At 43.4% G+C, this 27,858-nt stretch overlaps 1 protein-coding gene across 4 annotated transcripts in view; it reads left to right on the top strand.

Annotated features, from left to right (window-relative positions):
• The window catches only part of WDSUB1 (WD repeat, sterile alpha motif and U-box domain containing 1), an 86,408-nt gene that overhangs the window by 30,879 nt on the left and 27,671 nt on the right, over positions 1–27,858 (top strand). For all 4 annotated transcript variants that reach the window (XR_012905173.1, XM_075933481.1, XM_075933480.1 and 1 more), the window contains exons 7-9: positions 3,765–3,805; positions 3,900–4,006; positions 4,575–4,754. Coding sequence is in view for 3 of the 4 variants with exons in the window: in XM_075933481.1 (XP_075789596.1) it covers positions 3,765–3,805; positions 3,900–4,006; positions 4,575–4,754 (328 nt within the window). In the remaining variant the exon portion in view is untranslated. The remainder of the gene's footprint in view (positions 1–3,764; positions 3,806–3,899; positions 4,007–4,574; positions 4,755–27,858) is intronic.

The raw sequence follows: 27,858 nt of genomic DNA, 5'->3' as shown, positions 1-27,858 counted from the left end.
TGTCTGAATCTGGACGCCAGTTCCGACTTACATACAGATTCAACTTAAGAACAAACCTACAGTCCCTATCTTGTACGTAACCCGGGGACTGCCTGTATATCAGTAATGGTTGTTCATATATTATATGTACAAATGCAGGCAATTCAAGGTGAATGGTTAAAAACAGCAAACTTTAATATCATTCCCCTTTTTACATCTTATTGCTTAGACTTCTTGTTTGACAATAGAATAATATCACTGAAATTTGTGGTAGTGTCACTAATTCATCTGTACATAGTATTTAACATTTGTCTTTTTTTCTGAGTGAAGGATGAACACACTTTACCTCGGGGTGAGCAATAAAATGGCAGTCATTTGCAAATGTTAGCCACTGGCAGGCCTCCATTATATTACACTTCTTATATATACAGGCAGTCCCCGAGTTACGCGGATCCGACTTATGTCGGATCCGCAGTTACGAACGGGGCTTTTCTCACCCCGGAGGATGGGAGCGGCGGGACGCCCAGATGCGCTGCGGTCCGCCGCCCCCCTCCTCCGGGACAAGAAAAGCTGCTCCCCGTCTGCCTGGTCTGCAGGGAGACGGGGAGCAAAGCCTTGGAGCACGCCCACAGCGGGACAGCCCGGGCGCGCTTGAGCTGTCCCCCTGCGGGCGTGCTCTGCGGCTTTGCTCCCCGTCTCCCTGGTCTGCTGGTCGGGAGACGGGGAGCAAAGCCGCGGAGCACGCCCGCAGGGGGACAGCTCAAGTGCGCCCGGGCTGTCCCACTGCGGGAGTGCTCCAAGGCTTTGCTCCCTGTCTCCCTGCAGACCAGGGAGACGGGGAGCAAAGCCGCGGAGCACGCCAGCAGTGGGACAGCCGTGGCGTGCCTGGACTGTCCCACTGCCCGCGTGCTCTGCGGCTTTGCTCCGCGTCTCCTAGGTCAGTAGACCAGGGAGACAGAGCAAAGCCGTGGAGGACTTGGGCAGTCCCGCCACCCCCGTCTCCCTGGTCTGCTGGGGGGGGGGGATGCAGCTAGTGCTTCCCCCCCCCACCCCCAGCACACCAGGCTTTTCTTGCCTACTCCTGGGGTAGAGCAGCTGGGGGCTGCCGGGTTGGTCTCGCAGCGCCGCTCCGGACCAACCCGGCAGCACCCCAGCTGCTCTGCCCCAGGCGTCCTGATTCAGCCGCTGCTGGTCAGTTTCAGCAGCGGCTGAATCAGGATGCCTGGGGCAGAGCAGCTGGGGTGCTGCTGGGTTGCTCCAGTAGCGCCGAGGAGTCGCGCTACTGGAGCAACCCAGCAGCACCCCAGCTGCTCTGCCCCAGGCGTACCCAAGTCAGCTGCTGCTGAAACTGACCAGCGGCTGACTACAGGAAGCCCGAGGCAGAGTTGCTCTGCCCCAGGCTTCCTGGAATCAGCTGCTGATCAGTTTCAGCAGCAGCTGACTTGGGGACGCCTGGGTTTCTTAAGTTGAATCTGTATGTAAGTCAGAACTGGCGTCCAGATTCAGCCGCGGTTGAAACATCAGTTTCAGCAGCGGCTAACGCCAGTTCCGACTTACATACAGATTCAACTTAAGAACAAACCTACAGTCCCTATCTTGTACGTAACCCGGGGACTGCCTGTATGTACACTTCTGCAGGTACAGGCAATTGCAGCTTCTGTTGGCTGCAGATCACCGTTCCCATGCAATGGGAGAAGTGGGATGCAGCACAGACTGGGACAACGTTTTCTGCAACTCCCTTTGGCCAGGAACAGCTATCTGTGGCCAACAGGAGCTGCAATTGCCCATACCTATGGGGGTGCAGGTAAATATAATAGTAGGGGCCCACCAGGGGCTAACCAGGGCAGACCGGATCCGACCCCTGGGCCGCTATTTGGCCACTCCTACTTGACCTACGTAGTTATAGGGATACAATTTTGTGTGTTGTCAACGCCTATGATCAAATGTGTTTAAGAATTCTTGTGTTCCATAGAAGTAGAATGGTTCATTTCCTATCCAAATGCTTGGTGGTTTGAAGTGCCTACGGAGACCTGAAATAATGAGTCCTAATCAGAATATGAGCAAGGTGACACCAAGGAAAGATATGGGACCAAATTATGCTTTCTCCTCACCAGTGTAAATTCACAAATCAACAAGATTACTCAGGATTTATAGTGGTGTAACTGAGAATAATCTGTTCTTGAACTTTCTGGAAACTATAAGACCTGGGAAAGGAAACACATTCACTCATTTAAGTCATAGAACTGGGAGATGCGAGACCTTAGTTCTGATTTTGGTTCTTAAACTGACTTCCTTTATGATGTTGGACAAATCACTGTGCCTGTGGGACTGGATTATGCCAGACATTCCCTGAGCGCTGACTGCTGCTAGTATACTTTTTGGATTCTATGCTTACTATGACAGCAGCCTAAAGGTGATGCAGGAGCTATCTCCAGCTTCCCAAGAAATCAGAGAGTCAGAAGGTGTGTCCAAACGGTCATGCGGATTGTAGAAAATAGAGCCATTCTTGGGTTAGAGAGGAAAAGAGCTATTGGCTTCTCCCTCAGGAAACCTCTGCCAGGAGATGTCCCAACTTACCGTGGCTTCATTGGATAAATTGTAGTGACCAGGGTGGTATGGATTGTTTTCTCTTTCTTCTTCAGTGTCAGTATTGATTTATAGTGAGTTTAAAAAGATTAATTGCTTTATTTAAGTTACTGCTTCATTTTAAAAAACATGATTGCTGACTACTTAAAGGAACAAATTATTTGTTCCACTGTTCTGTTTAGTCATATTATGTTAATCAGATCATTCTCAGGGAAATTGTGAGATCTAAACAACTAGTGGCACAACCAGGAACATGTTCTCATAATCTTCTGAGTTCATGGAAACATAATTAAGCATATGGGAAAACAGACTCTCAACCTTCTGCATCCAAATATGAGACAATGACTAAATGAGGTATACAAAAATAATAATGCATAAAGTTTAATACCGAGCATGCCAGGAAAGAAATTATTTGGAAGAACTTTTTTTTTGTAATCTTAGATTCTTGTTTAAACTTTATGGGGTAAAATTCTGATATACTTCATAGTAATAACAGTGAAAGAACAATGGGTTTGCGTAGGATGGGGGTAAATGTCTAACATAAGGGATATATCCCTCATGAGGAACAGTTCAGAATATGAGAGATTTAAAAAAAGGAAAGTTGACTGGTCAATTAAAATAATTTATTCTTGTGGGTTTTTTTAAATTCTGTCAAATGCCTGTCAAAGGAATCGTGTGTTACTCTACAGAGAGACTCTTAAACATTATTAGTTAAAGGATTGGGATCCTTACAATTAGCTTTTGTGAATGGCAGCATCTAGTGGCAACATATGCAAACCACAGCTTCTTAATCCCTGTGATGCCGAAGACCCTGTTCTTTTTGTTTTGTTTTATTTAAAGGTTGTACTCTGAATTCTATTTGAGTTTCAATTGGCAGTTCACTCTGCTGTGTTCTTAATTCTAGTATTTTGGAATGAATATATTGTATTTTTGTCTGCCAGATACAGTGAGGGACAATTTGTTCTGTTGGATCGAAGGTGGGGAAGCATGTCAGGAATTTGAGTTCGGTTCCCAGGTCTGATGCTGACTTGCTATGTGACTTTTGGCACATTATTTACCCTTTTTGTGCCTCAGTTACACCACCTTCTGAACTGAAATTATTATTTTAAAGTGCTTTGAATTAAAAATTGTTATATATAAAAATGATTAACTGTGTTGTTTCTACTTGTTCTAACAAATGCAATACTTTTTGTTTGCAGAAAACTCGGAGCATCCTTCACACTTTAACTCAGCACACCAGGTGTGAAATCAGCAGAATTCTAAATTAACCAAGGAAAGTAATTAATGCATGATTTTAAATTTAAATTATTGATTTGGTTGGTTTTTTTTTCTAGATATGTTACAACTTGTGCCTTTGCACCAGATATTCCATTACTTGCAACAGGTTCAATGGATAAAACAGTGAATATCTGGCAATTTGATCCAAAGCAACACTGTACAGGTAAGTACGTTCATTTTTAATACTCTTTTTATACCTCAGGTACGATACAGTTGTAAACTTATTGGGAGATGCTACAAGATGCTTTACTGTATTATGTGCTTAATGTGTAATCTTAAATAGTAGAGTCCCAACATTTGATCTTCCTTAAAATTGTTATTCACTATGGGGAAATGTCCTGTATTTTGGAAAAGAGAGAAGAAATCTTTTAAATACATCATGCCTTCTCTAAGGACTTGTTAGACCCAAACAAAGGGAGTGTTTTCTCTTGCATCCCTTTTTCTTACTCTCTGGGCAGCACTTAACTGACAAATACTATTCCCAGAGCAGTGCAGACTTTACCAGTAACATTTGTACACAGATAATGAGAGAAACAGAAGTGAATTACAAGCAGAGTTCTCAGTATGAACAAAAAATTATTTGCTAATTAATATAGACAAAATAAGTCCGAAAATAAACATTCCAGCTCATAAAAGCTATGTAATGAAGTTATACAAAATAAACTTTCAGTACATAAGAGCAGTTCAGTTTATTTTCTTATTTCAAATTTACCTTCTCTTTTTTTCTCAAGGGAGTTTACTAGAAGATGAACCAAAGATGTCTGTTGAGAACTGGTCAGAGGAAGAAGTCTCCGTCTGGCTTTGTGCACAAGGTTTAAAAGACCTTGTTGGCATTTTCAAGATGCATAATATTGATGGCAAAGAGCTGCTGAGTCTTACAAAACACAGTCTGACTAACGACTTAAAAATTGGTAAGAATGGAAAGGCAAGTAAAGTTATAACCTTTGGTGAGAATTTAGGAACTTTTAGGGTGAAAGAAGGTCAGGAATTACATGTAGGCATAGTCTCTCCTTTTAAGTTTACAGTTATTCTGTCAATCTGTTTTTTTCCCCTGTTAAATACAGTACATAACTAAACATTACTAATACTGTGTTCATCCAAAATAATTGGGGGTTTGGCATTTTCTCATCCCTAGGGACAACAGATGTACAACAGTCTTGTATTGGAAGTGGGGGGAACTAAGTTTCCTATTTTGTCTTATCCAGCTCAGATATGTATGAGTTGGAAGAAAATATTTGCTGTTTCTTTACACACATACATGTACACATTGTAGTTGATGATGGATAATGGATGCAGTGAACTGTTTTTCGTTGTTTTTTCCCTGCCATTCTGAGGAGCTGTGTGTGTTTGAAACAAGTAGAGGCCAGTAACCCTAGATTTAGTTGTGAATTTTTTGGGTGGAAAATACTGTAATTGAAAGAAATATCAGAAGAAAAATGTGCTTTTTGCTATGTTTTTCCTTTTGCCATAGATTGTACATAAATTTTTAAAGTTTGTTAGTAGGAATTAGAAGAGGCTTACTTGCTATAAGTACTTTTTACAGCTATTAATCAATGGGACACATGGTATATAGTCCTACAGTATTAGGCCAATAAAGTTGGGAACTCTATATTGCAGGTCTGCCCTGAGGAAGTACTAACTAAACTGTCAGGGCTGAGCTACGAATTCTGGTATGCCTACTCAACTGCTGAGTGGTGACTGGGGACAATAGCAAGGCAAGCCAGCTCAAAATGCTGGGAAGTCACGGTTGGTCACCAGATTGCAGGGAGATAGCAGATCAGAGCTAGTTCAGGATACCAAGGAATTAGGGTTGGGTACCAGGTTATAGACAGCAGTCCAATAGTGAAGTTACTCAGCTTCCCATCATGGGCTCCTAATTTATATCCTGGTATTGGCCAATTATTTGGTGAGAGAAGCCTCTGTTTAGACGTTGTGGACGGTACTTCCTGCTAGGGATGTTAAATTGCACTTAATCAACTAATCAACTAGTCGATAGAATTTCCATCGACTAGTCAATTAGTCAGTAAGCAGGGGAAACTAGCCCCAGGAGCTAACCCTGCTGCAGCTCTGCCTCTTAAATGTATTAAGAGCCGGCAGACTCTTAATATATTTAAAAGGCTGAAGTGCAGCAGGGGATCAGATGTGAGCCAGGACAGCTGATTCCCGGCTAGCACCTGCTTTCCCTCACTGCACTTCGGCCTTTTAAATGCATTAAGAGTCTGCCTCTAATAGAGGCAGCGAGTGGGGGGAGGGGAGTGACTAGTAGAGTCACCACTCAACTATCTGATAGGCTTATGCTTAATAGATAGTTGACTAGTCGCTTACATCCCTGCTTCCTGATGAGTCTAGCTTTGCAGGATCCTTCTTTGCTCACCTACCCCTTATAGCGACGCGGAGGTGTCAGCAGTCCAGAACCCCTATGGTCTCAGATTCTAGCCCTGTGGTTTCCTACATACATATATTACTAATTGTGAGACATCTCAGTATGTAATCTGGACTGCTGAATCATTGTTCCCCCTTAACTGACCAGTTTGGAGTGCCCTACGACCTGCTTTTCAAGTGAGCTGTTGCTCATCCCACTCAACCCAACCTCTAGTCAACCCTGAACAACTACCAGAATAAAATGCTCAGCCACTCATTTTAGGCAACACCCACATATCCCTCAGCCCCAACCTTGCACCCCTGAAATGTGCATCTTCCACTGGTCAGGGTCTTCTGTGTAACTGGAATAGATTCCCCAAATTTAAGTCAAAATGCACTGGCTTAGAGAACACATTAAAATATGTATATTGACATGCAAAAATAGATTTTGAGTGACTTAAGTGGCATAGGCATAAAAGACCAGAATTGGTTACAAAAGGAAATAATAGGTAAAATCACTGTCTAATTCCTAAATTTTATCAAGTTAAGCCAAGTTTAAAGTAACTACAGTATTCTCCTTTCAGAGATGTCCCTGTGTGTGCTCCACTCAGGTCAAGGCGCATCCTAGCGCCTTTGATCGGAGATTTTCTCAGCAATATCCTTGCCCCCTGGGCTGTGCATGTGCTTTGCCTGCCTGACGAGCTGTCAGAGTATAAATAGCACATGCACAGTCCGGGCTCCTTATTTCCTTTGCTACCGTCGGTGGCCAGAGATGGAGTACTGCAGTCATGCTGCCCACCTCAGCAACATAGTTTCTTAGTTATACATAGTTACAGTTAACATATAGACAGATAGTTAGTATCTTCTTCCTCTTTAAAAAAACAAAAACCTCTCCATTTCAACATGCCCAGCTCTCCTGGTGTCAAGAGGTGTTCCTCTTACAAAGAGGCCATCCCTGTGTCTGATGGCATACTCAGTGTGTCAGATGTTTGGGGGAGTCTAATGTCCCCCCAAAATGCTCTGACTGTCAAATTAAAAGCGTGGACTTGGAAGGACAGGGAGCTGCGTCTGATGCTGTCACTGCTCCAGGACTCCCTCAGACACTGAACAAAACTCTGCAGTGTCTCAGCAAAAAATCTTCAAGTCCAGGAAAAGACCTGCTTCCTCCACTTTCCCAGGCAGATTGAAGAAACACAGACTTTCAGTCTCTTCAGTGTCAGCCACTCTACGGCTGAGCACTTTTGACTCTGCAAGTACCTCTGGACCCACCATGAGGTGGCAGCCGCTTTACAAGGTGCTGAGGCAAAGGGCTTTCAGCTGCCTGCCTCTTGAAATGCATCCACGGTCCCCTCAGTAACCCCGGTGTCTGTTCAAACAGCAGAAGCAGCACTTCCTTCCTCAGCACCAACACTCTCCTCACTTTCCGTGGTGCTGTCACTAGCTCACCTCACCACAGCACTGCAGTCCCAGTCTGCACCAGAACATATACTGAAGTTTGGCTCTGATGAGCACTAGGGATGTAAAAGTGTAGTCGATTAACCTAGAAGCTTTTGCTTATTGGTTAATGCTATAGATTACATGCAATTCCTCTCCTGTCCTCCCCGTCCCCTCTTGCTAGTAAATTTTTAGCTGGCTGACCAGCAGTCCAACTCAGTTCCAGCTTGTGCCGGGTCTAGGAGCTCAGACCATGCCCTACACAGGGGTTGCTGCCACCCCATGCCACTGCCTCTTTATCAGAGGAAGTAGCACAGATCCACAAGGGGAGCTGGGTTTTAAACTGACTCCCCTCGCAGACCTGCTCCCACCTGGCACCCCATTGCTACTGTCTCTGATACAGAGGCAGCAGCACTGAGTGTCAGGGGTCTTCTTGGGAGTGAGGCCAGAGTGCACTGGCTGCTGGCCATGCCCCCAGGGACTATAGAATGGTCAGCTAATCGTTAAGAATTCATGAGGTTACTCAACTATTCAATTGACTGATATTTAACATCCCTACTCAGCACCAGTTCCACAGTGCAGTTGATCTCACAGTCTTCTCCTTTCCAGGGTCTCCCCTTCTGGATGGGGATTTTTCATCAGAGCCACAAGCACAATACTGCCAGTCCCTCACAACTTCTCCCTGCCTTTCCAGTGGGGAGGAAGATGGCTTGGAGAACAAAGACCTTTCTCCACCCTGTTACCCGCCTGAGTATAGGGACCTATGCAGGCAAAATACACCTGTCACACAATATCCGTGGTATGCCCACCCCTGGATGGTATCACCAATACCATCCGCTGGCTACCTGCCATACTGGTGTAAATAGGAACACTACAGAGCACAACATACTAATCATCCTGCTACAGGGAGGCAAGTCCACAACGCTCCCTCGCCAACCCTTCAAGTGGAGGTGGACTCTAATACTGAACCTATACGGGACATACAACAGAAATTAAATGGATAATTCACCTGTGGCCACTGGGGCACCCCCTTTATCCCAACAAATCAAACTGCCCACCACATCCATGGATGAATTCTCCCACTGTCAGGACCTCCTTAAGAGAGTGGTGGATGACCTCTATATTGCTTTGGAGGAAGTCTTGGATAACCAACATGAGCTCACAGATACATTGCAAGCCGCTGCTACCTCCAAAATAGCGCTTCCCATTAATTCAGCTGTCCTGCAGCCTGGACAAACTATATAGCAGACCCCTGCCTCCATTGCACCCACAACCAAGCGCATGGACCAGAAGTACTTTGTTCCCTCTAAGGACTCCGAATTCCTCTACACCCATCCTGCTCCCAACTTGCTAGTAGTGGAAGCAGTTAACAGAATATCAAACAACACCAACAATTCAAGACTACTTCATCCAACAAAGATAATAAAAGGATGGAAGGATTTGAGTGGAAAGTATATTCCTTCTCCACCTTGCAGTTCAGGGTGGCCAATTACATGGCACTGTTAGCAAAATACAACCACAGAAACTATTCCAAAATACAAACTTTTATTGTTGTTTCTTGATTTGAGGCGTGTCATCAATTGCAGGCACTGGTCTCTGAAGGCCAATTAATATCCTGCATAGTGTTCCAGGCCTCACTAGACATCATAGACATAGCCATTAGGTCCATAGCCACAGCAGTCATCATGCGTCATGTAGCCTGGCTCTCATCTTCCTCCTTTCCAAGGGAAATCTTCATTGCAGTAGAGGATCTTCCATTTGATGGGCACAAGCTCTTTGCTTCCAACACCAATGAGGTCCTCCATTCTATGAAGGACTCTTGAGCAACCCTGAGATGCTTGGGCATACAAACACTTATGCCAAAGAAGAAACAATACAGGTGTCAGCCATACCGACGACAGTGATACCCCTATTATTCATACCAAGCATAATATTGATAATATGATACTCATTATCAAAAATGGCAGAGACCCAGAGCCTAATGACATCACCCTCCACCTTCTGGGGTGACCTAACCTGTAGCCTCTAATAAGTAAATTTGAGGCATCGGTTGAGAACATTGAAAATAATCTACTCTCCCAGTGCTTATAGTGACCAGCCCATTCTTCACCTTATGACCATTCTTTCATAAGGTGGACAGACTTCTCAGAGACTTCACCAAAGAATTAATGCCCACAAATCAGACATCTTCACAAGGAAAAACCAGTTGCTTTTTATTTCAACCTAGTTGGACATAGTCTTAACGACCTTACTACATACATCTTACTTCAAAGAGATTTTAACACCAGATTACAGAGGGAAACTTCAGAACTTCCATTCATGATTAAATTTGACACTTTACAAATGGGCCTTAACAAAGATGCTAATTAGTTTACCCATTACAAAGATAGCTTCCCCACTTATCACCCCGATTAGTCATTCATTGACCCATAAAGAGCTATTCCCTTCCTTCCTCTCCCTCACCCCACCTTCTATACTAAATCTGATTTGTCAGCTGCTTAATGTGTTCACTTTTTTCATTGTCTTCCTTTGGTATATATGGTCATGCCAATTCTCTTCTAGAATATGAGAGGAAGTGGGTCTGGTCCACGAAATCTCATCACCTATTAAACCATCTTGTTAGTCTTTAAAATGCTACATAGTTTTTCCTTTTGTTTTAACCCATTCTCATGTTTTTCAAGCAACACCAATGACGATGCAGTGCTTCCAAAAGTTGGGCCTACAAATAAGCATAGACAAGTAAACATTAACACATATCCAAAAATATTCTCTTCATAGGTGCCTTTCTTGACTCCACTACTGGTCAAGGCTCACTGCCACAGGAAAGATTCAGAGCAATCTGCAGTCTTGTACACACCATTCACATCAGCCCACAGGTCAGAGCTCACAACTGCCTCTAGCTACTGGAGTACATGGCAGCCTTCACCTTTGTCGTCCCCAATGAGTGCCTGCACATGAGATGCTTTCAAACCTGGTTAGCTTCATTATACGAACCAAAATGGCACAAACTCCTGAAGTATTTAACAATGCCATCTACAGTCAAAGACGCACATGTGTAAAAGGGTTCCATTTCAACAAGAGCCCCCCACAATCACCATCAAAACAGATGCATCCCTCACAGGATGGGGAGCACACATAGGAGAAACCACAATGGAGGAACTGTGATCCACTTCCGAAACCAGCCTCCATATCAATTTCCTTGAGCTCAGAGCTATACGCTTCACCTGCCTCCATGTCTTCCCTGTCATCAGAGGCTATAATAAAAGGATCAGGCAGAAAACATAGATGCATGTTCTATGTGAACAGGCACGGTGGAGCTCGTTCCCACTTCCTTTGTGCAGAGGCCATCAAACTCTGGAATTGGTGCCTCCAACACAACATCACCAAATCCGCCACATACCTACCTGGTATCCAAAACATAACTGTGGGCAAACTCAGTCATTGCTTCCCCATACAACACTAGTGGGAGTGCACAATTCCATCCTATGCACCATTTTCCAATACTGGGGGTTTCTCCAACTCGACCTTTTCACGACAGTCCAAAACAAAAAATCCCAAGAGTTCTGTTCCAGAGCAGGCCTGGGATCTCACTCCAGGGAGGATGCATTTTTGCTCCCAGGGACCAACGTTTTTTTTTTTTTTTTTTAATGCTTTCCCAATAGGATAATATAAAAGACCAGAACAGACAATTCACATATCATCTTAACAGCACCTGTGTGGCCCAGGCAAATTGGGGTATCCCTCTTGATGGGAATGTCAACCAATCCCCCCATTCCTCTCCCACTCCTGTACAAGCTCCTATCTCAATGCAGCGGCCAGATTCTTCACTATAATATAGATCGTCTCTACCTCAGAGCCTGGGTGTTCAGTGGTTTTCTCATGAAGAGACCTACGCTATGTCTAGACTGCAGGCTTCTTTCGAAAGAGCCTCTTTCGAAAGAGAGCGTCTAGACTGCACGGAGAAATTTCGAAAAAGCGGCTTGCTTTTTCGAAAGAAAGCATCCAGTGAGTCTGGATGCTCTCTTTCGAAGACGCCCTATTTACATTGAAGAACGCCTTCTTTCGAAAGAGGAACTTTCGAAAGAAGGCGTTCTTCCTCGTAAATTGAGGTTTACCGCCATCGAAAGAAAAGCCGCGTTCTTTCGAATTAATTTCGAAAGAACGCGGCTTGAGTCTGGACGCAGGGGAAGTTTTTCGGGAAAAGGCTACTTTTCCCGAAAAAACCCCTGAGTCTGGACACAGCCCTGGTGTGCTCAGAACCAGTATGCACAGTCCTCCTGCTCAGCAAGACTTTAACCACACACACTAGCTTTCTCCAAAAATGGAAAAAAAATGCTTCTTGGTGCACAGAAAAACATGCCGCCTCAACCTCTGCGCCTCTCCATTCAATACTTGATTATTTACTGTAACTTAAATCCACAGCCTCTCTACTAACTCCATGAAGGTCAATCTCACTACCATCACCACATTCCATCATAAGGTAGATAATGCCACCATATTTGCACATCCAGTCACCATAAGATTTATGAAGGGCATCCAGGCAGCATATCCTGATATCAGACCACCAACATATCCCTGGGATCTACATCTAGTCCTTAATGCACTCGTGCACAAACCCTTAGAGCCTTTGGCCACATGCTCTCTCTTGCACCTCTCCATGAAAACAGCTGTCATAGTTGCAATCACGTCCGCCAGAAGGGTGGACTACTCAAAGTGCATTCTTCCTTCCACCTAAAAGAATCCATTCACTTACCAACATTCTTCCTGAAACCACACACCAGTGGGTTTGAGTCTGCCATGCATACACTAGACATGCACAGGACACTATCATTCTATCTAAATAGAACTGCTGTTCAGAAGTGCTCCTAAGCTCTTTGTTTCCACCGCGTAATGATTTGAAGGAAATGCCATCTCCAAGCAGAGACTGTCTAATGGATAGCCGACTGTATATGCTTGTGCTACCAGCTCAAACAAATCCAGCCTCCTGACTCGATCAGAGCGCATTCTACATGTTCAGTCTCCACGTGTACTGCCTTCCTACACCCTTGTTGACATATGTAAGGCAGCTATAGGGTCATCAAATCTCACATTTGCACAACACTATGTCCTGTTACAGGACACTGCAGCTAATACTAGAATGGGTAGAGCTGTTTTGTCTGCATTCTTCCAGCCTGATCCAAAGCCCCTACCATCCTAAGGGACACTGCTTAGTGTCACCTGAGTGGAGCACCCACAAGAACATCTCTTGAAGGAGACGAGGAGGTTATTCACCTACGCAGTAACTGACGTTCTTCAAGATGAGTGCCCCTGTGGGTGCTCCACTGACTGTCCTCCTCCCCTCTACTTAGGATATGACACTTGTCTGTTGTAGAAAAGGAACTGAGGAGCCCAGCCCATACAAGTGCTGTTTATACTCTGACAGCTAGTTGGGCAGGCAAAGCACATGCACGGCCTGGGGGAATGGGAGGGATATTGCTGAGAAAATCTCAGATCAAAAGCAGTGGGACGCACTTTGACCTGAGTGGAGCATCCACAGGAACGCACATCTCGAAGAACATCAGTTATTGCACAGGTGAGTAACCTCCTCCTCTGTGCTAACTGGAAAGTGTTCCCACTTAGGACCACTCTCCCTTGTCCAGATGATTTTGTTTTCTGCAGTACAAGTGGGGAAGGAGAGGTGATCAGGTACCTTTGTTCCCCCTTGTTATATTTTGACTGCTTTTACTGGAAAAGTCCTTGCAATGTCGTGACATCAGGCAGCTCCATGGTTTGTGCTTGAGCAACTCTTTCATGTGAATTATAAATTTCTTGTTTTACAACTCTCCTGCTGGTGATTGTTGCTTTACACTCTGGGTGGCTGTTGGTCACCCCTTTGTTGCCACTGAAAAGTCCAGTCTGTGGACATTGCCCAGTCTCACGGTTTTCAGAGCAGGCATATAGTAACATTTCATGAGTACTTTTAACAGGACAGTGATGTTCAACAGATTAACTTTTGCGATGATACTTTTTCAAGGCATACTTTGTACAAAGTGATTATAATCATATAGAAGTGGTGAGTATAGGAGGTCTAGGGAATTATTTTCAGGTACACTGTCACACTAATAACAAGGTCACAACAAAAGGTTACAGTGGGGTACCTAATATATGTCAGATCACAGGAAACACTATTGCACGAACTGCCTCTGTGGGCTCTAGAATCACCAGTTAGCTCTTGAAGTTCTGAGACTAGGTATCCATAAAGATTGTTCTCTCAAGAAATGATATTTCAAAAAAGCAGAAGATAAAATCAGTTTCTGTATAAGTGTTGTTAAATGTTGGAGATGGGCTAAAGCTATGTCGTGGTGCTTATCAGCTGAGATTAATCAGATAATGCTGACTATAGGCTTATGTGAAAATTGAAAGCTGTGGGACTAATAATAGAATCCCCAGGAAGACTGATCCACTGTACACATCACACTCTGTGGAAAGTATTAAGATTTGTAATGACACCATTGAGAACTAATTACAGACTACAAATAAGAAAATGAAATCTGATTTGGCATAACCAGTGATGAAGTAGATTATAGGATACAGAGGAAAAACAGTGTGTTGATTCTAAATATTTGAGTTACAGTCCTCAAGAATTGATCCTAACCAAAAAAAATGAATATCATTTTTGAATATTAAAAGCACCTCACCCCAAAGTGAGAGGCTGAAACATGCAAGCACATAGCTGAGCCACTCTTTCAAGACTGGTAAACCCAAAATTTGATAAGCACAGCGATTTTTCTTATTTGTTTGCAAATGCCCATCATACTTTTATGGAGCAAGTACAACCCCAGTCTGTGCAAAGTGGAGGTCTCCTTAACAACAGAACCAGCGATAGAAAGAGACATGTGGGTAGTGGGCATGGACTCCAGCTCCGTATGAGAGGCTGTGTAAGTGACAGTGAATGGAAGACGCAGCCAGAAGATCTGTTGCTTCATGGGTTTGTCTTCTCCTTACATTGGAATTGTCTTTGGTCTGAAGTGCCTCATTTCCATTGAAATCATTTATAATCTGCACCCTTCAGAAACTTAAGCTACCCCACAATAACAAACCAGTAGATATTCATTGCAAAGCAATTTAATTCTTATTTAAGATGTGATTGTAAACAAGGGGAAGAATTAAGTGTCTTACAATGTCCTCCTATAGATTTTTCAAAAACTTGCATTATCTAAAATGAAAAAATCATCAACACAACAAATAAAGGAGAAATGCATGGTTAATGTGACAGTACCTTTTGTTCGCAGAAAATCTAGTAATATGAAAATTCAAGTTAGAAACCAACGAAAGTCATATTAAACAGGGAAGCTAGTTCCAAGTTTTTCTTGGTATGGCTACATGTGTATTTCATTCATGTTTTGTGTATAGAGTGCAGGAGCTAAAGGGTTTTTTTATGGAGCACTGTCTATCAGGGCAGGGCATCTATCCTGCATACCCTGTGACACTTCCTGTGGCTCTGTAAGAATGATGCTGCTCCACCCCCCTTAGTGTCGTCTCACTGTCCATGCTTGAGTTGGAGATACTTTTTGTTGTTTCTCTCCCCTTTTTTCTCTCTAGTTAACCAATTTAGCTTTCTAACTTACCTATAAATAGTTAGCAGTGAGTACCTGTTAGTTTTTAATTTCATTTTTAAGTTTATTTTTAATAGTTTTTGGCGTTATGCACCAGTGGCATGCAGTGCTTGCTGGGCTTTTAGCACTGTCTGTCTTGTGGGGTATCTGTCCCAAATAGTGACACTAAATATAGAACGGGAAGAGACCTCAGAAGGTCATCAAGTCCAGCCCCCTGCTCGAGGCAGGACCAATCCCAACTAAATCAACCCAGCCAGGGCTTTGTCAAGCCGAGACTTAAACACCTCTAGGGATGGAGTCTCCACTACTTCCCTAGGTAACCCATTCCAGTGCTTCACCACCCTCCTAGTGAAATAGTTTTTTCTAATATCCTACCTGGACCTCTCCCACCACAACTTGAGACCATTGCTCCTTGTTCTGTCATCTGTCACTACTGAGAACAGCCTCTCTCCGTCCTCTTTGGAGCCTCCCTTCAGGAAGTTAAAGGCTGCTATCAAATCTCCCCTCACTCTTTGCTTCTGCAGACTAACAGACCCAACTCCCTCAGCCTCTCCTTGTAGGTCATATGCTCCAACCCCCTAATCATTTTGGTTGTCCTCCGCTGGACCCTCTCCAATGCGTCCACATCCTTTTTGTAGTGAGGGGCCCAGAACTGGACACAATACTCCAGATGTGGCCTCACCAGAGCCAAATAAAGGGGAATAATGACATCTCTGGATCTGATGGCAATGCTCCTCTTAATGCAACCTAATATGCCATTAGCCTTCTTGGCTACAAGGGCACACTGTTGACTCATATCCAGCTTCTCATCCACTGTAACCCCCAGGTCCTTTTCTGCAGAACTACTACTTAGCTTGTTGGTCCCCAGCTTGTAACAATGCTTGGGATTCTTCCATCCCAAGTGCAGGACTCTGCATTTGTCCTTGTTGAACCTCATCAGATTTCTTGTGGCCCAATCCTCCAATTTGTCTAAGACACTCTGAACCCTCTCTCTGCCCTCAAGCGTCTCTACCTTAGTGTCATCCACAAACTTGCTGAGGGTGCAATCCATCCTCTCATCCAGGTCATTAATAAAGATATTGAACAAAACCGGTCCTAAAACTGAACCTTGGGGCACTCCGCTAGAAACCGACTGCCATCCTCATAGACTCATAGACTTTAAGGTCAGAAGGGACCATTATGATCATCTAGTCTGACCCCCTGCACAGTGCAGGCCACAGAATCTCGCCCACCCCTCTTAGAATAATCCTCTCACCTATGTCTCAGATATTGAAGCCTTCCAATACTTTGAAGGCCCCAACATGCAGAGAGTCCTTCAGCTGTGATCTGTGCCCAATGCTACAGAGGAAGGCGAAAAACCTCCAGGGCCTCTGCCAATCTACCCTGGAGGAAAATTCCTTCCTGACCCCAAATATGGCGATCAGCTAAACCCTGAGCATGTGGGCAAGACTCACCAGCCAGACACCCAGAAAGTTCCCTATAGCAACTCCTATCATCCCTCCATTGACCTATTTCCAACTGGAAATGAATGGTCAATTAGTTACCAAGATCATGTTATTTCATCCAACCATCCCCTTATCATAGAATCAGAACTGGAAGAGACCTCAGAAGGTCGTCAAGTCCAGCCCTCCACTCTAGGCAGGACCAATCCCATCTAAATCAACCCGGCCAGGGCTTTGTCAAGCCGAGACTTAAACACCTCTAGGGATGGAGACTCCACTACTTCCCTAGGTAACCCATTCCAATGCTTCACTACCCTCCTAGTAAAATAGTTTTTCCTAATATCCAATCTGGACCTCTCCCACCACAACTTGAGACCATTGATCCTGACATCAAGCTGTTGATCACTACCTCCCGGGCCCAGCCTTCTAGCCATCTTTCTATCCATCTTACTGTTCATTTATCCAATCCACATTCCCTTAACTTGCTGGCAAGAATATTGTGGGAGACTGTATCAAAAGCCTTGCTAAAGTCAAGGTCTATCACATCCACTGATTTTCCCCCGTTCATAGAGCCAGTTACCTCATCATGGAAGCTAATCAGATTGGTTAGGCACGACTTTCCCTTTGTGAATCCATGCTGATTATTCCTAATCACTTTCCTCTCTTCCAAGTGCCTCAGAATGGTTTCCTTAAGGATCCCTTCCATGATTTTTCCCCTAACCGAGGTAAGACTGACCGGCCTATAGTTCCCTAGATCGTCCTTCTTCCCTTTTTTGAAGATGGGCACTACATTTGCCTTTTCCTAATCATCCGGAATTTCTCCTGACCTCCACGACTTTTCAAAGATAATGGTCAAAGGCTCCTCAATGACATTTGCCAACTCCATCAGTACCCGCGGATGCATTAAGTCAAGACCCATGGATTTGTGTGCATTTAGCTTTTCTAAATAGTTCCTAACCTGTTCTTTATCCACCAAGGGCTGTCCATATTCATCCCATCTTGCGTCACTTAGCGCATTAGTCCGGGAGCCCACCTTGTCCGTGAATACAGAGGCAAAGAAAGCATTGAGTACTTCAGCTTTCCCCACATCATCTGTCACTAGGTTACCTCCTTCATCCATTAGGGGCTGCACACCCTCTCTGATCACCTTCTTCTTGTTAACATGCCTGTAGAAACCTTTCTTGCTATCCTTTATATCCTTAGCCAGTTGCAATTCCATTTGCGCTTTCGCCTTCCTGATAACCCCCCAGCATTCTCGAGCTATACATTTAAACCCCTCCCTGGTCATTTGTCCAAGTTTTCACTTTTTGTAAGCTTCCTTTTTGTGCTTAGGTTCACCAAGGATTTCCCCTGTAAGCCAATCCGGTCTCCTACCCTGTTTGCCTCTCTTGCTATGCATCGGGATGGTTTCTTTCTGTGCCTTCAATACGGCTTCTTTAAAATACTGCCAGCTGTCCTGGACTCCTCTCCCCTTCATGTTAGCATCCCAGGGGATTCTGCCCATCAGATCTCCGAGGAAGTCGGATCCTTCAGCACTTGTACCAAGAAGTTATCCCCAACGTTCTCCAAAAACTTCCTGGATTGCCTGTGTATTGCCATATAGGTTTCCCAACAGATGTCAGGGTGATTGAAGTCCCCCACGAGAACCAGGGCCTGCGATCTGGAAGCTTCTCTCAGTTGTCCAAAGAAAGCCTTATCCACCTGATTCGGTGGCCTGTAGCAGACACCAACCACAACATCACTGCTGTTTGCTCCTTTAAACTTAACCCATAGACTCTCAACAGGTTTTTCTCCCTCTTTATACTGGAGTTCACAGCAATCATAGTGCTCTCTTACATATAGTGCAACTCCTCCTTTTCTCCCCTGCTTGTTCTTCCTGAACAGTTTATACCCTTCCATGCCAGTGCTCCAGTCATGCGAGTCATCCCACCAAGTCTCTGTTATCCCAATTAAATCATATTTCTTGGACTGGGCTAGGGCCTCTAGTTCTTCCTGTTTGTTGCCCAGGCTTCTATCATTAGTGTACAAACATCTCAGATAACCAGTTGATCACCCTATCTTCTCCATTCAAATCAGGGGTCCTCCTTTGTTGCTTGTTCCTCTTTGCATTTCTTCCCTGTCTCCAACTTTCCCACTCCCCTCAGAGTTTTGGTCACCATCCCCTGACAAACCTAGTTTAAAGTCCTCCTCACTAGGTTTGCAAGCCTTCCCGCGAAGATGCTCCTTCCTGCCCGAGAAGATGCTCCTTTGGTGCCTTTTGTCTCTGTGAGGGACAGGTTAAGGAGAGGTGAAATCTCTTCCTTCCTTTCAAGAAATGAAATCGGCTATCAAGAGGCCTCCAATCTCAAATATGCCACTTCATAGAACAGGCAGTGAGGCCTGCCTTAATCTCAGGGTCCTCAAGTGAGTGCTCTTCTACCTGTATGCAAGTGTTTCTGCTGTTCTGACCTCTGGACTTGGAGTATTCTCCATGAGGGAGAAAAAAGAGGTTGGTTTTCTTCTCCAGGGATTTTGGAGTTGCTTGAAGTCAAAGAAGAGTTCATCTTCTTTGGGGAAAAAAAAACAAACTTGAAACATAGGGCTCTTCAGCAGTGTTCTCTAAATTGTGAAGCTTCACAGGTGATTAATTGGCCTCGCCCAGTCAGTCAGCTCCATACATGGAGCCCTGACTGGTTGGGCGGGGGCTGACTAATCACCTGTGAAGCTCTGCTGCTGTGCAGCTTAGAGGGAACACTGCTCTTCAGGTATGCAGTGTAGTGCCGAGTCTTCAATCCATGTCAAAGGATATCATGTTTCTCCCATCAACTAGGATTGCCAGAGCTGGTCAATTAGCATGTGGACAAAGGGAATCCAGTGGATACAATGTACTTAGATTTTCAGAAAGCCTTTGACACAGTCCCTCCCCAAAGGTTCTTAAGCAAAGCAAGCTGTCAAACCAAGGGAGCTCTTCTTGTGAATTGCTAACTGGTTAAAATGTAGAAAACAAAGGGTAGGAATAAATGGTCAACTTTCAGAATGGAGAGCAATATATAATCGTGTCCCCCATCCTCACCCCCTCAGGGGAATGTACTGGGACCAGTTTCATTCAGCATATTAATAAATGATCTGGAAAAAGGAGTAAACTGTGAAATGGCAAAACTTGTAGATGATACAAAACTACTGAAAATAATTAAGCCTGAGGCAGAGGCAGACTGTAAAAAGCTACAAAAGGATTTCTTAAAACTGAGTGGGCGCAACTAAATGTCAGATGAAATTTAATTTTGATAAATGCAAAGTTATGCACATTGGAAACAATATTCCCAACTATACATACAAAATGATAAGTTCTAAATTTGCAACAAAAATGATTAGGGGTATGGAAAAGCTTCCATATGAGCAGAGAGTAATAAGATTGGGACTTTTCAGCTTGGAAATGAAATTATTAAGAGGGGATATGATAAAGGTCTATAAAATCGTTACTGGCACAGAGAAAGTAAATAGAGGTGTTATTTACTCCTCATAACACACAAACTAGTGATCACCAAATAAAATTAATAGGCAGTAAGTTTAAAACAATAGGAAGTATTTCTCCACACAACACGCAGTCAATCTGTGGAACTCTTTGCCAGATGATGATGTGAAGACCAAGATTACAATAAGGTTTAAAAAAATAGCTAGATAAATTCATGGAGGATAGGTCCATCAGTGGCTGTTAGGCAGGGATGGTATGTCTAGCGTCTGTTTTCCAGAAGCTGGGAATGAGCAACAGATAATAGTCACGTGATGATTACCTGTTCTGTTGAATCCCTTTGGGGCACCTGGCATTGACCACTGTTGGAAGACAAGATACTGAGTTAGACCTTTTGTCTGACCCAGAATGGTCATTTTGATGGTCTAATGCACCATGCTGTTGAATCTGGTACCATCTACCAGATGGCCATTGAGTCTGGGACTGTGGTGGGCTGATTCCTATGCAATGGTTCAGGCACCAGTACCATCTGGAAGCCACCTGTTGAATCCAGTGCCAGTGAATGCTATTTCAGTAACAATGATGCTGCAGTTTAAGAGATCACAAAGTATTTGCTTTGCCTTTCTGTTCCGGACTGTCTTACAGTGCAGGATTCCATCATGTTGGCAGCACTTCCTGCTATATGGGGTCCATCTGTCTCCTGTGATCCAGTGCAGAGACTGTTAATTGTTTTGCTGATGCCAGTTCCAGATAGGAAGCATGCAAGATCTTGGTGCCTTCTCTGGTAACCTCTTTAGCCCTGGTACATGTTATTGTCCTCATTATGATCATTGGCAAATCAGTTTTGGTCTCAGAACTCTCTCTGCACCAACGACCCCACACCAAAACGACTGTCAGTTTGGATATGAACCCATCACACTCAATACAAGGTTTTTTCCAGCTCTGATTTCATGACACTGTCGCCCAGTTCTTTCTTGCCCCCTCATGCCTTCTGCTATGCCTCAGTGGCCATTTTGTAATCCCTGGGGTGTTTCCCATTCCCCTGGGTTTTAATCACTTGCCCAAGGTGTGGAAGGTCACCATAGTGTTGAGAAAGCAGCTTCCAGAATCACCTAGATTAGCCATACAAAAAGACTCTGGTCCTCCAGAGCAATCATTGCTGCAGGAGAGACCATTGTCCAAGGAACTGATTTTACCACAGGAAGAGCCATCCACTCCTGTTAACCTTTCTTGCTCCTTGCCTGGTGAGTGAATGATCCTGTGCTGTTCTTTTTTAGTTCCAGGTGATTTTAAGTCTCACAAGGAATTTCTGAAAAAATGGCTGTGACTTTGACATGCAAGCTGAGCTCATAGAAGAGAAACTCACACGATTTTTAGATGTTCTCCAGGCAGCTGTCCCAGAGATGGTAGTCCTCCCTATTAACGAGGCTCTTCTGGAACTTGTGATGATATTATGGCATATGCTTGTCTCCTTAACCTATACAGCTAAATGCATGGACAAATGTTATGTCCCTGTGCAAGCATCAAGTGTTTTTATTCCCATCTTGCCCAAACACTTACATAGTGATGGGCATCAATGAGAGATCACATTGAGGAGATTTAGATCAACTCCCAAAGAAAAAGATCCAACAGGCTTGATTTTCTTGAGGAGACAAATGTATTCCTCCATCTAAAGTGTACAGCAAATCAGCAGGTGTTATTAGCTAAACAAGACTTTATAAACTCGGTTGCTAAACTACTAGAAGATCCGAATGAGGAATTTAATACTTTCCTGAAAAAAAATAGTATGGTGGCCAAGACCTCACTCCTGACTGTACTTGGTGCAGCTTGTGCCTTTTGGAACGCGGTCACCTGCCATAACAACAAGGATAACTTCATGGTTACAGATCTTGGGCTTATCTACAGGCATCCAGCAAATTATAGAACTATTTGGTCATTTTTTGGTTTCGGACAAAACTGATGAAACTTAACATTTTTTTTATAGTCTCTCAAACTATTCATCGTGCATTAGGAGTACATTCGCCAGCCACTAAGAAGCACCAGTACTGACCTCAACAGCACTGTTAATACCAAAAGCAGTGTTCTAGGCTGCCTTTCTACCCATCAAAGCCATCTGATTTATCAGAGAGGAAAAATGATAACAAAGGAAAGGTCCTCCAACTTGAGCTCAGCACAGCCAGTTTGTCCTCAGTCAGCTGTGGGGAAGCTGTTCATTTGATTTCTTCCTTAAAGGACAGTAGTACAGCAACACTCTTCCTTTTATCTGTTTGGGAACAGATTTCCTTAGTGCTTAGTTATCTGCAACAACAGAAAATTGGGTCCTAAGCACTGTGAAATTGGGATGTTCTATCCAGGTTGTTCTCACCCACCTACCATGTCCCTTAATAGAAACTCATCTCAAAGTAACTGCTGCTTCATGAAGTTCAGACTATGCTCATGAAGGAGGGACAGAAGAAATTCTTCAACACTGGAGTTATACTTATTATATTGCTTTCTGGGAGTGAAAGAGGGGAGCTGAAACCCATGCTATGTCTTCAGAATTTCAGCAAGTCTATCAAATGTGTAAGATTTCACATGATCTAGCATTGATTATTGCGTCTCTAGATCACAAGTGTTTTTTCCAGGGCACTTACTTCAATGTGATAGTCTTGCCAACTCAGGAAATTTCTGAGGGACTTGACTATTCTGAGCAATAATGAGAACTTACAGGAGTGTGATTCCTAAAGCACTGTGTTGTGCATTAGCTGGTCTGTGTAGGACCCTACTGATGCACCCTAAAGACTGCCTACTGCACATTAACATAGTCTGTTTCAAACAGTGCTATGTTAAAATGCATCAGGAACCTTTAAGTGCACCAACCAGATTTATATGGACCAATTAATCTCAGCATAGTTGTACAGCTTAGAAATCACAACCCTCCCCCTCTCCCCCCAATTCCCCAGGGTTCATTACCCTACCATGTAGACAAACTCTAAAATCTATAACAGCAGGCCAGCACTATCACTATATTGTACTTTCCTTCACACGGTTATTGGCCCCTCTAGTTTCATTAAGTATATGGCAGTGGTGGCTGTCTACCTGAACAAGACTAAGCCTCTCAGTCTCCTTAGCTACTTTGTTTCTGATGTTATCATAATAAATAGTCAAGCAGTAAATGCAGACAATTGTAGATAAATTGCACCATCATGACTCTGCTGAGATTAAGAATATAAAATCCTGTTTAAAATGTTAACTGGTTAATTGGCCCACCATGTCATGCTGCAAGTGGGGGGCTGCTCTGGTCTGGCCAGGTTGGAGCATCCCCCACCTGCAGTGCGATGCAGTGGGCTCAGCCAGGCTAGAGCAGCCCCTAGCTCAGCATGGGCAGGGTGCTGCTCTGGCCGCAATGCTTACCAGGTAACTGGTTACCCTTTTACATCTCTCACTGAGCTATAATGAACATTTTGGGAAGGCTGTGTTGCAGTCGCTATTTAAGTAAAATCCAAGACCCATCTCCCAATGGTAGTGCTTATAAATCATCTCTGAGTGGACTATATGTGTGCAACCACTTAAAGAACTACAGTTACTTACTTGTATTATAATTGTTCTTCAAGACATTGGTACATTTGGGTAGTCCCTGACCCATCCGCCACCTTTTTCTCTGTATTGTTGTGCAAAGGAATTGAGGATGGTGCCACCAGTATTCAGCCTTGGGAGGGGACAGGAGAATGTACTGCCCCAGTGGGTGTTTCTGTAGGAAACTATCTAGTTCCACTGTACTGAGCACATGCACACCTGAGTGGAATACACCTGTGCAACAACATCTCAAAGTTAATAATTCTAGCACAGCGAAGTAGCTGTTTATATAGCATCATGGAACGACAGTGCTTGTCTGTTAACCATGGTTATGCTGTAAGAAAGGCCAGAGAGGAGGAACAGTTGGGGAGCTCCATTCCCAAGTGCATTAACGGTGTTGTAAAAGCATTTTATTAAATTACTACCAAGAATTGGAAAACTTAAACAACAAATAGTCTTGCAGCACCTTGGAGACTAACAAAACATGTAGATGGTATCATGTGCTTTTGTGGGCACAACCCACTTCTTCAGATGAAACAAGAATTGAACAGGAGGAGCCTCTTTGTCCATGTCCCTAGGAAAGCAGGTATTGTTTAGAACATCCATGCTTTTGGTGTCCCTAAACCTCCAAATGCCTGCAGCTGGGACTGGCCAAAGAAGGATGGATTACTTGAAATTGCTCTGTTTATTCCCTCTGAACCATCTGGCACTGGCCACAATCAGAATCCAGGATAATGTGCTAGATGGACCATTGGTCTGATCTAGTATGGACATTCTTATGTTCCTGTAATAGAGGTTAGATATTTAGGAGCTATATAGCCTATAAACTGACTGGGTGTTGCGGGAATTTCTGTGTAGAGTTAAGTGTAACCTTTCTCCACACACTAAAATCTGGAGCATGGATAAATTCCATTATCATGAAGTCAGGCTGAGGAATGAGTGCCATGTCAGTGCAGCAGAATTAGTGCAGAGAGCAGAGTTGTCATTATTGCTCAAAGTCTGAGTAAAGAGCAGTATGATAAGTAACACTATTGCTAGGTAGCTCTGTGGTCCAACCATGATGGTAGTTTAGTGATCAATTGTATTTGACAACATAATTTACTCTAAGGCTGAGTTATCAGATCAAAAAGGAGAATTTGCCATTTCTTGGCAAACTTACTTATGTTCACTTATTGGAAAGATGACTAAGGAAGAAAAACGTTCTTATGAATTTCTCTCATCCTGTAACTAAGGACATAGCTACACAGCAAGTATCAGAGGAGTAGCTGTGTTAGTCTGTATCCACAAAAGCAAATGGAGTCCTTTGGTACCTTACAGACTAACAGTTATTTGGGCATAAGCATCTGATGAAGTGGGTTTTTGCCTATGAAAGCTTATGCTCAGATAAACCTGTTAGTCTTTAAGGTGCCACAGGACTCCTCGTTGTGTCTACACAGCAAGTTACTGCATAAGAAGCCAGCAGCAGCTTACTGTGCAGTAATGACCAGTATGAACATTGCTAAAGGACACTGAAATATGCAATAATCCTTAATCCTCTGAAATACAGTAAAGATTTCACCTCTAAAATCTGGGATTCTGTGGTCCAGCATAGAATCATTGAGCTGGAAGAGACCTCCTGAGGTCATCAAGTCCAGCCCCCTGCCCAAGGCATGACCATGGATGTTCCAGGATCAGAGTTTCCAGGCCTGCTGCAGGGCAGTGGGGGAGCAGGAGCCTATATCTGGCTCAATTGGGCTGTGAGGAGGGAGCCAGGAGCCAGCACACGGCTTAGTTGGGCTTTGAGAGGGCTGGAGCTGCGTGGCTCATCTAGGCTGTTGGGGGCCAGGGATCTGGTACATGGCTCAGCAGGGCTGTGGTGGGGAGGGGAGGCCCAGAGCTGGTGCACAGCTCAGTTGGCCTGCGGGAGCCAGGAGCCATGCACAGCTCTGTTGGGCTATGAGGAGCTGGAGCTGCGTAGCTCATCTGAGCTGCCGGGGGGTGAGGAGAGGGGCAGGGAACTGGTGCGCAGCTCAGCTGGGCTGTGGGGAGTGCCAGGAAGCCAGCTGTGGGGAGCCTGAGATGACCTTCCCTGATCCAGAAAAATCCCTTATCTAGGATCAGTCCGGGCCCAAGGGTGCCAGACCAGGAAGGTGCAACCTGTAGTTCAATATATATGATAGCTTAATTCTCTAAACTGCTCTATACTAAGGCCACCATGCTGCTGAAGGAGAACATCCACATGGAAGCTGAGGCACTTGAATTTATGCCATTAACATATTTAATGTATTCAGCTTACTTTTCTTGAGTTTCCGGTGTAGACAAGACCTCATTTTTCAGATCTTTTTGTACCCCAAAAGGTTACAGGCTTCTCTGTAGCAATTTTTGGGAATGAAAATTGCAAACCATATCTGCTACCTCACTCTTGGTTCTGTCTTCCTTTTGAATCAACTCTCTTCTCTCCAGAGTGCCCAACAACTGTTGCCCATGAGCCAACAGCGTACATCTAAGTCCAATTGTTTTAAAGGAACACCATCAACTTGAAAACATGTTTCTGTGAGGGAATGGTCTACCTGCATAGTAACACCTAAGACTACTAAAGCTGAAAGAAATCAGTGGGGGGAAAAAGGACATTTATTTTGTGCATTAGACATCAATTTGAGTTACAGAGTATCTTTTCCTTTGCTGGGAAGAGCCTTTGAACATCATCAAGGGAGTAGAAAAACTTAGTTTAAAAAAAAAAATGGTCTGGTAGCACTTTATAGACTAACAAAACATGTAGATGGTATCATGAGCTTTCGTGATAGGAAAAAATCAAGATATCTGTTTACACAGTGCTTTTTCAGAAAATGTTTTTTTTTTTAAATTAGCCAAATTTAAAATAATTCAAGTTGATAATATCTCTTTAAATAAAGAGTCTGGCTTAATTTTTCAAAATGATATACACTCACAAGTTCCATTGATATTATTTTTGAAAATTAGGCCACAGATTTATTTGGTATAGGATAAAAAATAAAATTAATTCAAAATTATTTATTTTTCTCTGAGCCAGAAAGCTACAGCCTCAGTTTAAGCATGTCTCTAGAAATGTATCATTTCTCAAGCTGGCTGAGTATCTCTTTTTTCACGCCTTGGTATCCCACTTCTCTTTGATCTGGAAATGCAGCATTTACCACATTCAGATAAGCAGTTGTGAAGGGGCCATTTTCTTTTTAGTTTCTACACAGTAATTCAATGTGTTTATTCCTACAGTTCAGCCATGGTTAATAATTGATATATAATATAGGTGTTTCTCCTTATATTGTTTTGTATTCTCTTCTTACAGCCTTAGTGTTTGAGTACTGATTTGCATTTAATAAAAAAGGCTTCCTTGCTTCCCTGCAAAGGCGTTTAATCGAAGAGAAGGCAACCAGCAGAGGTTCACATAACATTTCATTAGTCTGTCTGATTGTTTTTGACACTTCTTTGAAAAAGTGCTTCATTACCATGCAAATAGAACTAGCCTCTGTTCTGGGAATAATTGTCATCTAACATAAGATGATGAACATAGTGATACATTTCACAAGATTTTGGACAGCAAGATACTGATCATCACAGAGGTTTTCTAGTATGATATAGCCTCGTATTCAAATAAGGTACAGAAAACGTGCATTCTTTGCAAACATAGTTTCTTGTTCATTTCAGTTATATGAGGACGAATTTAAAAAAAGATAGCAGGAATAAGAAATAATTTTTTTTCTCTTGACATCACCAGCCCAGCATAGTTTTGCCCAATAGACTGGTCAGCGCTCAGAATCTTTTACCTCACTCCTGTTTTCACAGTTTAGATTAATTCTACTTTGCTGAAAAGTAGTATTAAAGTGTTTCAGTTCACTCTTCTCTTCCCTACCCACAAAATGTTACAAGTATTGGAACTCAAAACAGAGAAAATCTTGCAAGGATCATGTAAGTGTTTTAATATACATGTGTATTATTATTATTTATTTAATATAATCATATGTGTCTTATTCAGACATAGATACATCCTCAAGGGCTCTTGAACTCAGCTAGATGCAAAACCTGCAATCTCAAAACAATCCACATATTGTGCCTACTGATCAACAAATTCTATAATCTAGAAAGCTGATCTTTGTAAGATTTCCTCTGTTTTGAGCAACTAATAAATATAAACTAATAAAGGAGTCTGTATCTTGAGCAGGAAATA

Source organism: Pelodiscus sinensis, chromosome 7, assembly GCF_049634645.1.
Source record: "Pelodiscus sinensis isolate JC-2024 chromosome 7, ASM4963464v1, whole genome shotgun sequence".
NCBI classification, from domain to species: domain Eukaryota; kingdom Metazoa; phylum Chordata; order Testudines; family Trionychidae; genus Pelodiscus; species Pelodiscus sinensis.
This window is presented reverse-complemented; position numbering and strand designations above follow the sequence as displayed.